Genomic DNA, 11,280 nt, shown 5'->3' on the forward strand with positions numbered 1-11,280 from the left:
TGCAAAATTTAACTCATTGCTTTCAAAATATTTCTGCTAAGTAAAAAGAGACTTCAAATTTTTTTAGCTCCAAAAAAAAAAATTTCTTTAAAATCTAGCTAAGTTTTTCTTCTAACAGATTTTCAAAATTTAGCTAAGTATCTTTCAAAAAACAACTAAGTTTCAAAAGAAGTCAACAATATATTAGCCTTTTAAACTTAGGTGAAAAATATTTCTTTTAAGTCCTCTTTCTCCCTTAGCTAACAGTTTTTCAGTAAAATTTAATTATAAGCTAAGTGTTACACAAGCATTTTTTCCCTTCTTTCAAAGCCTAATCTGTTTTTCTAAAAAGTTAAAACTTGTATTAAACTGGCTTGTTTTTGATAAATGGCAAAGGGGGAGAGTAGGGAAATTCAAAAGTAAAAGAAAGACTAATTCAAAAAGAAAGCCCAGTATTAAGGGGAAGCTTCACAAAGTTTAAGTGTTAGCTTAAATTATGCTTGTATTTGAAATTTATATACTTGAGCTTGCTGACTTAAACATTTTAAATATATTTATGCATTTGTTTTACTTAACTTTGAATTTCAGTTGCCATAATCAAAAAGGGGAAGATTGTTGGTGCGGGAAGCATCCGACGATCAAACTTGAGTTTTGATAATGGCAAAGGATTCAAAGTTAAGGTGTGTGGTGATCTAACAGTCCGAATGAGATTGCAGGAAAGTCCTAACTTAGGCAAAAGCCCTAACTGTGGTTAGGCAAGGTGAAAACCCTAGGGGGTGGTAACCCTAGGTCATAGGGGGTGATAACCCTATGCGGAAAGTCTTGGCGGGTCGAGAGCTTCAGGCAAAAATCCTAGGGGGGGTAACCCTAGGTGGAAAGTCCTGGTGTCGCGAACCAGGTGAAAGACTGGACCAGCCGGGAAGCGGAAGTCCAGCAAAAGTCCAGTCGATCTGGAGGATCGTACTGGCAACAGGTAAATCTCCTGAGTGGAGTAGGTGAGGACGCGTTCCCCGCAGAGGGAACAGTAGGCGTCAGGTCAACCTAGGGTTTCCGGTTGGAAATCCGAAGTCAGACCCGGACAGTCCGGAGACTGTCATCATATTCTATTATCATATCTATATTGTTGTTTTGGGCTAACTTGGTTTTGCAGGGTATGTGTTTGGGACTAACACTTTTTGCAGGACCAAAGGAGCACAACTTAGCCTCGGTTGAACAGTATCCGAGGCGCCTTCATGGAGCTTGGAGACGCCTCGGATGCAAAGCTGAGCTGGCTGCAAAGCAAGCTTGGAGGCGCCTTGAAGTAAGCTCAAGGCGCCTTAGACTGGTAGATGAAGACGCCTTGGAGAGCACAGAAGGCGCCTTGAAGGGATAAGTCACGACCAGTTCAGGCTTGATCCACGCGGGCGACTCAGCCATCCTGGAGGCGCCTTGGATGGATTTCAAGGCGCCTTGAGCACTATATAAAAGCAGCATTCGACCAGCAACTCGAAAGCACTTCCTCTAAGCAACCTTTCTTTAACGTGCTGTCAACGAGACGACCCAGAAGTGCTGCGAATACTTCCCGACGACCCGGAGCTTCAAATCTGATATTTCCTAAGCGTCGTTGGTATTTTTAATTACTGTTTTAAATTGTATTTAGCTTGTAATAATTTCGTGTTTATAGTTGTTGCCCACGGAAAGCGATCAAGGATCGCGGACCTTCGAGTAGGAGTCGCTACAGGCTCCGAACGAAGTAAATCCCTTGTGTTTGTATGTTTGTTTTTATTCCGCTGCGTTTATTTACTCGACTGCTTTTACGATTCCGAAACGAACGAAATAGCCGCGAGCGCTATTCACCCCCCCTTTAGCGCTTCTCGATCCAACACATAATAGCAATATCTCAACTAAGTGAAATTTGGATTGAGCTAGTCTTGGAGATACTTAGTAAACCATCCTTGATCACTGTGCTTTCATTTTGCTTTTCTTTTTTGTGTACAAAAACTACTGATGATGTTGCACTAGGCAAAATCACAACAAATCACTCTTGGTTTTATCATTATATTGATCACCCTCAATCTAGAAGATCTATTTGCTATGGAGGTAGAAAGCAGCTTTCGCGGAAGATTTGCAAAAGCCATAGCAAAACTAACCTCCTGTAGTTTGTTTATCTAAGCGGAAGCAATTTAGGCTTAACTTGCTTCTGTCCGAAACCGAGGAGAGGCAGGTGGTGTTCCATGATGTGCACCATGGAGACATAGATCACCGGACAACACAAGTATTGCCACAGCCTTATCTTTGATCATCGAGGTGGTGCAATGACCGAAGGAAGGTGATAAACAAGTTGCTCAGCAGGAGTTGATGACAAAAATCTTCGTCTGGTCAGACTGGGTGAGCAACCGCGTGTGATTGTGCCCGCCTTCGTAAGTGACAATCATCATCGAAGGGTCTTCCAAGCACCTTTCAACATGTTTCCTTGCAGGGCAACCCCTCATGCTGCTGCATTTGTAATATCCCCTGCATTGTTTTTTCAGTAAACTTAAGCAAACCTTCACTAACAAAAATTAGCAGTCCTCATCATAACTAAAATGTTGTAAGCTGAGAAGCCGCCGAGTAGTGTAAAATTCTTGAAGCATGAGACTTATTCCTTAACGTGTTTATGGATTTTTGGATTGGTTAAAGTGTACTTCCAATTAGGTAAATGTGCTATTAAGAGAATCAAAACTACTGATGCAAAGAGGAGAAAAAAGGTTTATGGGCCGGAAATACTTCAGCCAAAAGTGTATAAATGCAAATAAGCACAATCAAAGTATTTTTCTTATCAGTTATCACATGGATTGGAAAAAAAAAAAGAGGAATAGATTCAGTTGGAAAGGAACCTTAAGATAAGTAATCAAAATTGCCAATTCTGTGAACTAGTCGAAGGGGCAAAACGGTTGAGTTTTAGCGAAAGGTTACTGACTCACAAACTGAAATAGCGATAAACAACTAATCTAGATAAACCTAAGTGCATGATTTGGGTGTGCTTTGAATGATAATCTCTTCCTCAACTTTTTCAGAGCTGCCTCTTGCTCTTCCTGATGAATCAGACAGTTAAGAACTTAACCATGATCAATGCCCATGAATTTGCAATCAAACTGAAGAAACATAAATTGTTCACCATAAGTATTGCTGGGAAGTATAATCCGCTAATGTTTGTTTGAAAACAACTTCTCTGTCATCCTTTCTTTAATTTAAGATTGTTTGAATTAAATTGTATTAATGTTTAGGCCAAACATGTATTGATCATCTGCTAAATACTAAAATAATTATTCAAGAAACCTAAAATCATATATTACTGATACTGTAAACTTTTGAAATTGGTCACCTGCCAAGCCTCTTCCATTTCTCTGTTGTATCTGCAAAGTTAATAGTAGGGAAATCCAAAATATACGTGACCTCATTAGTGTAGACGTAAAGCAGACGATGAGCACAACCCATCAAATATATTATGTTTTAACAAATTCGTATTAGTTAATTAGTGCAATTCATGTTGGTTTTCAGAGACCAATGTTTTAACAAATGCAAGGTAAATATGGAGAAATGAAATATTAACACCATCTCAGAAGGATTCATGCTAAAAATAGTAAAAAATATTCCATTGTGCACACCAGCGTACACATTGGCAACTTATATACACCAATAGAGAGTATTAACAGAAGAAAGCGTACCGGGATCCTAGCTTCAGACTGATTTTTTTCTGCCTCCAAAGCTAGGTGTTTCTGTTCCAACTTGGAGTAGAACTGAAGAAATCAGAGGAAAAATGATTAAAATTAAACTGATTAAAATGAGAACACTAAAATTAGACTTAGTACATAGAGATGGTACCTCCTTTCTCTTGTCTGCACGCTCACTGCATCTGAAACTAGGGGCAGTTGCTACAGTTGTTTTGCCTCTCAAAGTTCTTACAGATGGTGTAGCTCTATGATATAAGTTCAGGAGCAATTAATAAATAGACAGTATAAATAGAGTAGAAGATATAATTATATAAGGATACAAAGCAAAAGAGTGAGACTCTTCTTCATCTGCTTGCGTTGCATTATGAAGTTGCAAAGGCTTCCTGGATGTGAGAAGTGAGTTTCTCTGCAATACCAACAGGATTAGATTCACAATTGATCATTCTTTAGATTTCCCAATTACATTTCCAGAAGAATTTGAGATGCTTTCAAGAATAGAATAAGCCATATAAATTTGGATTCAAAACTTGTGATCTTCTTGATCTGTTGATAGGATGCATGCATCGAGAATGGTGAAAAGTTCCTTCTTTTTTCGCAAAATCACTTGAGAATATACAGGATCACAATGGAGATCACATCAATACATTCAGGACAAGCTAAGTACAAAACCTAGTAATATGATATATGAACTGCTTAATAGAGAGCGAGCGTAGGAATGCTCTAATTTTTATCACAAGTTGATAGTTTGAAGTAAAATAAAAGTCATCCTTAAAAAATTCAGATGTCATTGCAGGGACACAATAAGAAATAACATCATGGACGATTAAGCAGTTTTTATACCAATGGATAGGTCACCTGAGGCTTGTTTGTGATATTTCTGGACTGGAGATATTCTACAGTTGCGTGTTTGCCTGCATTCACAGTTACAGAAATGATAGAGTGATGTCCACCAGAAGCACGCTTTTCAGTTGCAAGAGTGAAAGGCTGAGGAACAGTGCGGTTAGACTGTGAATTTCCAGAATTAGCTGGTTTCAGTGCAGCTGACTTTTTTTGATTTAATGATTTGTGAATAATATGCTTATTTTCTGCTGTATCGTCATCCACACACAGATCACTGAGAAGAGGCAGTTCTTGTTGCCTATGAGAATTCTCATCATCTAGCATCCTTACTGCATGGTCTGACTTTCCATCAAAAGCCACTTTAATGATTTCCCCACCCATTAACCTGCCATAAAAACCAACATAATGAAAATATAACAATGTGCACAGAATGATTGGCCAAAATTTTATCATATTGACGGTTGGGAAAAGAAACATAAAAATTAGAAGAATACCTACGTACTAGAATCTTAAACATCTAGCAATCTCAATAGCTATGGGAATTTCCTCAGGAATCTTAACAATTAAGAAATTATAAAATGTAGAACTGAAAGTTTGCTTCACAAAATTCTGTCAAATATTTCAGTTTTTTCCATTGCAAGAGGGGCTGGGCTGCCTAAAGTTACCAACAACATGCGTGTGCAAGGCTAATCACATCATATAGACAAAACAAAAGGAGAAAATATAAGAGCAAATGGCTCAAGAAACATAAGTTGGTGTCACAAAGAAAATCCAATTGTCTTACAGTAGCAAGAATAACTAAAACAACTGAGTGATTAATTTTGTTAATTTGATTCATTAAACAAAAAAAAATACCGAGAAACTGCACTATTTCACTGTTTATTACACAAGAAAAAAGAAGTCCATTATACAAGATGTTAACACAACAAGTGCTATGTAAAATGAGATGGCTGGCAAATTATATTAGGATTTCCTTAAGAAGATATTAAGGGAATATAGCTTAGATGGTAGAGCACTTACTTAACATAGCATGTGAGCGATGGGGATAAATATTCCACATCTTCAATTTTTGACTTCTTTTGGTGGAAAAATATAACCTTGAAGTCACAGGTTTGAATCGCGGAAACAACTTTTTGCAAAATGCAAGGTAAGATTGCAAACAATAGACTCAATATAATTCAACCCTTCCACGGGACTTGTACTAGCGAGAGCTTCATGCACTCGACTACTTTTTTTTTTTTGTGGAAAAATACCTTTTATTAATAATTATCAAAAGTTTCACTAAAAACTGTTAATTCAACACACATGGAAATATTATTTAAAAAAAAGAAAAAAAAAAAAGAGGGGATGTAGCTCAGATGGTAGAGCGCTCGCTTAGCATGCGAGAGGTATGGGGATCGATACCCCACTTCTCCACATTTTCATTAAATTTTTTGGAAAATCTTTCATAAATAAGTTGTACAAAGTGAAAAAAAAAAACTACAGATAAAGGAACACATAGTACATATAGAAATGAAAAATAAAAATGAGAGTTAACTAATAATGGAAAATTCAACATTAAGTTATCTTAGCAATTTGAGGGAATTTTTCAGGATTTTAGACAGGTAGCACACCATGTATTCAAACTTTTCAAATGAAAAAGAATGGGGATGTAGCTCAGATGGTAGAGCGCTCGCTTAGCATGCGAGAGGTATGGGGATCGATACCCCACTTCTCCAAATTTTTATTATAGTTTTGGAAAAATCTTGGATCCAGTTCAAAAAAATTATGTTTCACGACTATATAATCCATTTTTGTTTTTAATAAATAAAAATGAATTTCTAATAGGCTTTGGATACAAATCGTGAGAATGTATGTTCTTGAAAAAAACAAACTGAAGGAACGAATAGTACATATAGAAATGAAAAATAAAAATGAGAGTTAAGTGTTCGAACCCCAGCAAGTGATAGATACAATATTAAGAATAGCTTCAAATTCTTAGAAGACCAGCAAGTAAGATGGGATAATGTACTGATTAGCTTTCAATCGTCATAACTACATTTCATTAAGGGGTGTAGCTCAGATGGTAGAGCTAGAGGCATGGGAATCAATACCCTGCATCTCCAGTTTTTTTTTTTTATTTTAATCAGAGCGGAAAGAAATTGGAACAGGATGCTAAGTCGAAACAGGAAGCCACTATTTTTTTCGGCACAACCGTAATTTGAAAGATTTTAACCATTAGCATAAAAATTACAATCACATTGTGAATATTTCGAATCGGAGAGAAAGTGACAAGCATAAACACCGACTCATAAAGAAGAACAGTATGCTTATTCATACCCTAGAATTAATTGAACCAGCATCTGCAACTCTCAATTATTAGCTACCCAAACTCCATAGAGATGCCCCATCGAAGCAGTAAAAGTGCTACTAAACCCACAGAAGTAGGAAGAAAAGGGAAAAGAAATTACTGCACAGATCTAAAATATTCACAATGTCGAGGAAGAAAAGATTGCGTCAAAACAATTCGTCGAGGAGAAACGACTGCATTCAAAACTGTTCCTGGTGCAAAGAAATCCAGCAAAATTCCAAGCAAAGAAAGAAGATTCTAAATGTGAATCCCTCGTCCGATTAAGAACACTCACAAATTACTTTTCGCTCGCCCCAACATTTGATTCCAAAGAAAACCAAGGTGCCAAAACCTAACGAGAAAGAGGGGGAAAAAACTAACCAATGGCTTGCGATTTCACCTTCCTCCGCCTCAACTATCCTTCACTTTCTCCTTATCCCACCGCTGCCGTCCGCCGGCCCCTTCGCTTTCCTATCCGCTTGCGAGTTGCGAGCTTGGCTGTACTCCTCTCCACGGCGTTACAGAGTGGAGCTGCTCCCTGTTACGCCATTTATAGCACCGCATCGCCGTTTAGCGACGTAAGTTAACGGCGGTCGGTGGAACCTTTGCGCGTTATGCATTCGAGTTGTTCGCAGGTAAATCTGGTCCCTCGTGTCGTTTCGAGAGCGGTAAGACTACCTCCATCTGGGGGTCGTGGCGGGACCCTCACGTCAATCCGGCAGGTAACCCGACGCGCGAACTACTTTTAAATATACTTTCTCCACTTACTATTTATACTCGACATTGTACCCGAATTTCAATTGATCACTTTCGATACTTTGCCTATCACGGTGCCAGTAAAACGGTTGAATTTTTTCAAAGTGAGTAAGTTCCATTCAAAATTTTCCTTTTTTTTTAGTGACCGCCGACACGTAACGACCGATATGCCACGGCTGACTCTAGGACAAATAACGGGACAGAAACGGGAAAACTGATCGCCAGTTCCGCTACTATAGCAGCAGGACTCCGTTATATTACTGCTACGATAATATATCAGGATTTTAGTAGCGTACTTAATTTCTCTCTTGCGAGTTTTGCGTAGTTTAGGGGTTACACCAAATATCTTAAATTCCTTCATTTTAAAGGAAAATATTTATTTTATTTTTTTAAGTTTTGATAATCCATCGATTCTTTTATTTTTAAATTTTTAAAATTTTAAATTTTTTAAATTTTTAAAAATAAAAAATTCTGTAAATCATAAATTCAAAACCTATAAATACATATATATTATATTCCGTGCATAATTAAAATTATTTATCTTAATAGTATAACTCAAAAAGAAAATCTAAACCTATAAAAAAAAATCTTATTAACTTAAACTCATTATAATCTAACTTCTAAATTTTAAAATTTTAACCCTAAATACATATAATATATCTCGTGAGCATCTATAATTTTTAATCTGAAACACTATAATCTAAGAGGGAAGTCTAAATCCTAGAGGAAAAGTCTTATTAACTCAAAACCGTTATAATCCTACTCCTAAATCCTAAAATTTTGAACCCTAAATATAATATATCTCAAAATAAAAAAAAAAAAACTAAAAGGAGTCCAGGCGCCTGGATTAATTCCAAGCGTCTGGACTATTTTACCGGACACCTGAATTAATTCCAGGATCCATAGCATATCAAAATTATATATATATATATATATTTGACTGATTTTTTAAAATGTTAATGTTTAGGTGAAAGGTATACTTATTAATTTCATATGAACTTTGTCTAATTTGATGAAAAAAAATATATTCTTATTCATTGTTTGATTCTATTATTTATGTTATTAATATGATATTAAAAAAGATATCGACCTAAAAAATGACCCATGTCTTTAGGCCCCTCCATTAGATGTGAACTTGGTAGCTCTTTTGAAAAACAAGTAATACCATAAGTCTCTTTCAACTTCATCCCCAAAAAAAAAAAAAAAAAAAAGAGAAATATATATAATAAACAAAACTTCTTCCTATAATTTACAAAAATTTTACAAGTCTTCTTTGAAACAAATATTATCATAATGTTCAAACCTAGGATAATACTTTAATTAGGGTTAATTAATTGGATGAGATGTTATTAGGTTAGGTGAGTCTTTATGTCGATGTCTAAAAAGGATATTCGTAGGATGAATGGGCCAAGATTTCATTACATGCCACCTTTTTTTATTAATCTTTAATAGAGCAAATGAAGATATAATTTAGATTACAAATATATATATATATATATATATATATATATTTAAAAAAAAAATAGAAATTGTGGAAAATTGCTAAAAGTCATGTGTTATCCAATGGCACCATATTTGTTAAACCATAATGTTGGTACGGGAAATATCCGACGATTGAACCTGAGTTTTGATAATGACAAAGGATTCAAAGTTAAGGTATGTGGTGATCTAATAGTCTGAATGAGATTGCAGGAAAGTCCTAAGTGTACTTAGGCAAAAGCCCTAACTGTGGTTAGGCAAGGTGAAAATCCTAGGGGGTGGTAACCCTAGGTCATAGGGGTTGATAACCCTATGTGGAAAGTCTTAGCGGGTCGAGAGCTTCAGGCATAAATCTTAGGGGGGTAACCCTAGGTGGAAAGTCCTGGTGTCGCGAACCAGGTGAAAGACTGGACCAGCCGGGAAGCGGAAGTCCAGCAGAAAGTCCGGAAGTTTCGAACGCTCAGCAAAAGTCCAGTCGATCTAGAGGATCGTACTGGCAACAGGTAAATCTCCTGAGTGGAGTAGGTGAGCACGCGTTCCCCGCAGAGGGAACAGTAGGTGTCGGGTCGACCTAGGGTTTCCGGTTGGAAATCCGAAGTCAGACCCGGACAGTCCGGAGACTGTCATCATATTCTATTATCATATTTATATTGTTGTTTTGTGCTAACTTGGTTTTACAAGGTATGTGTTTGGGACTAACACTTTTTGCAGGACCAAAGGAGCACAACTTAGCCTCGGATGAACAGTGTCCGAGGTGCCTCCATGGAGCTTGGAGGCGCCTCGGATGCAAAGCTGAGCTGGCTGCGAAGCAAGCTTGGAGGCGCCTTGGACTGCTGGATGAAGGCACCTTGGAGAGCACAGAAGGCGCCTTGAAGGGATAAGTCACGACCAGTTTAGGTTTGATCCACGCGGGCGACTCGGCCATCCTGGAGGCGCCTTGGATGGATTTCAAGGCGCCTTGAGTACTGTATAAAAGCAGCACTCGACCAGCAACTCGAAAGCACTTCCTCTAAGCAACCTTTCTTTAATGTGCTGTCAACGAGACGACCCAGAAGTACTGCGAATACTTCCCGACGACCCGGAGCTTCAAATCTAATATTTCCTAAGTGTCGTTGGTATTTTTAATTATTATTTTAAATTGTATTTAGCTTGTAATAATTTTGTGCTTATAATTGTTGCCCACGGAAAGCGATCAAGGATCGCGGACCTTCAAATAGGAGTCGCTACAGGCTCCGAACGAAGTAAATCTCTTGTGTTTGTGTGTTTATTTTTATTCCGCTGCGTTTATTTACTCGACTGCTTTTACGATTCCAAAACGAATGAAATAGCCGCGAACGCTATTCACCCCCCTCTAGCGCTTCTCGATCCAACAATTGGTATCAGAGCGGAGTCGTTTTGAATCAGTGCAACCACTATTCAAAACATTTTTTTTCGTGGTATTTTCAGATTTTTCGGAGTCAAATTAGAATTAGCTTAATAGCTACATTCTAATTGTTTTATCGAATCGATTTTGCTTGAGGTTGGTACAATACCACTCGAGCTTGTTTTTTCTTCTTTCTCCCACACTACTAATCCAAGACCCCGTCTTGAAACCGATTTTGTTGTTTTTGTCGTTCAGAATTTTAAATGGCCCAACAAGAAGGTTTCAGCACCATTCACGCCCCACTTTTCTCCGGAGAAGACTTCAGATATTGGGAGGGGTGAATGGAAACCTTCCTCAAGACACAGTTCGACACGTGGATGATAATCAAGACCGGACTACAACTGCCATCCGACGAAGATGGCAAGCCAACACCCTGCGAAAAATGGGAACCGACCCTAATCAAGAAGGTGGAAGCTGATGCCAGAGCAACCTGCACCCTCCAATGCGGACTGACCAAGGAGGAACTCAACAGAGTTGGACCTTTCTCCAGCGCAAAAGAGCTTTGGGAGAAGCTGATCGAACTCCACGAGGGAACCTCTGACACAAAAGTAAGTAAACGTGACTTGTTGCTTAATAAATTATATAACCTAAAAATGCAGGAAGATGAGACAGTCTGTCAACTCCACGTATGTATACAAGACATCCTCAACTCCCTCCACGCAATCGGTCAAAAGGTCGAGAATAGGGACATCATAAGGTATGCACTCAACTATTTTCCTAGGAGTACATTGTGGGCATCAATGGTAGATGCCTACAAAGTCTCCAAAGATTTATCTTCAATT

General features: G+C 37.9%; 1 protein-coding gene and 2 non-coding genes across 7 annotated transcripts; 2 read left to right on the forward strand and 1 right to left on the reverse strand.

The window, feature by feature from the left end:
• Nucleotides 1-1,896: 1,896 nt before the first annotated feature.
• On the reverse strand, nt 1,897-7,375 carry LOC122005531 (protein WVD2-like 3). Of its 5 annotated transcripts, XM_042560595.1 has the most exons (6): nt 7,222-7,375; nt 4,512-4,896; nt 3,992-4,077; nt 3,823-3,916; nt 3,666-3,737; nt 1,897-2,472 (listed from the first exon to the last, which is right to left on the reverse strand). In XM_042560595.1, exons 2-6 carry the CDS (start codon nt 4,890-4,892, stop codon nt 2,419-2,421), a joined length of 687 nt encoding a protein of 228 aa, XP_042416529.1. In that variant the 5' UTR covers nt 4,893-4,896; nt 7,222-7,375; the 3' UTR covers nt 1,897-2,418. The 5 variants fall into 5 exon arrangements, with proteins under 5 accessions (XP_042416529.1, XP_042416528.1, XP_042416526.1 ...); XM_042560594.1 differs by having other exon boundaries at nt 1,897-3,737; nt 4,527-4,896; nt 7,241-7,375; XM_042560592.1 differs by having other exon boundaries at nt 1,897-3,737; nt 7,241-7,375.
• On the forward strand, nt 5,855-5,927 carry TRNAA-AGC. Its single transcript has one exon. It is a non-coding gene; the product is annotated as a tRNA-Ala (tRNA).
• TRNAA-AGC lies at nt 6,157-6,229 on the forward strand. The gene has a single exon. It is a non-coding gene; the product is annotated as a tRNA-Ala (tRNA).
• Nucleotides 7,376-11,280: the final 3,905 nt, after the last annotated feature.

Source organism: Zingiber officinale, chromosome 7B (assembly GCF_018446385.1).
Source record: "Zingiber officinale cultivar Zhangliang chromosome 7B, Zo_v1.1, whole genome shotgun sequence".
Lineage (NCBI taxonomy): Eukaryota > Viridiplantae > Streptophyta > Magnoliopsida > Zingiberales > Zingiberaceae > Zingiber > Zingiber officinale.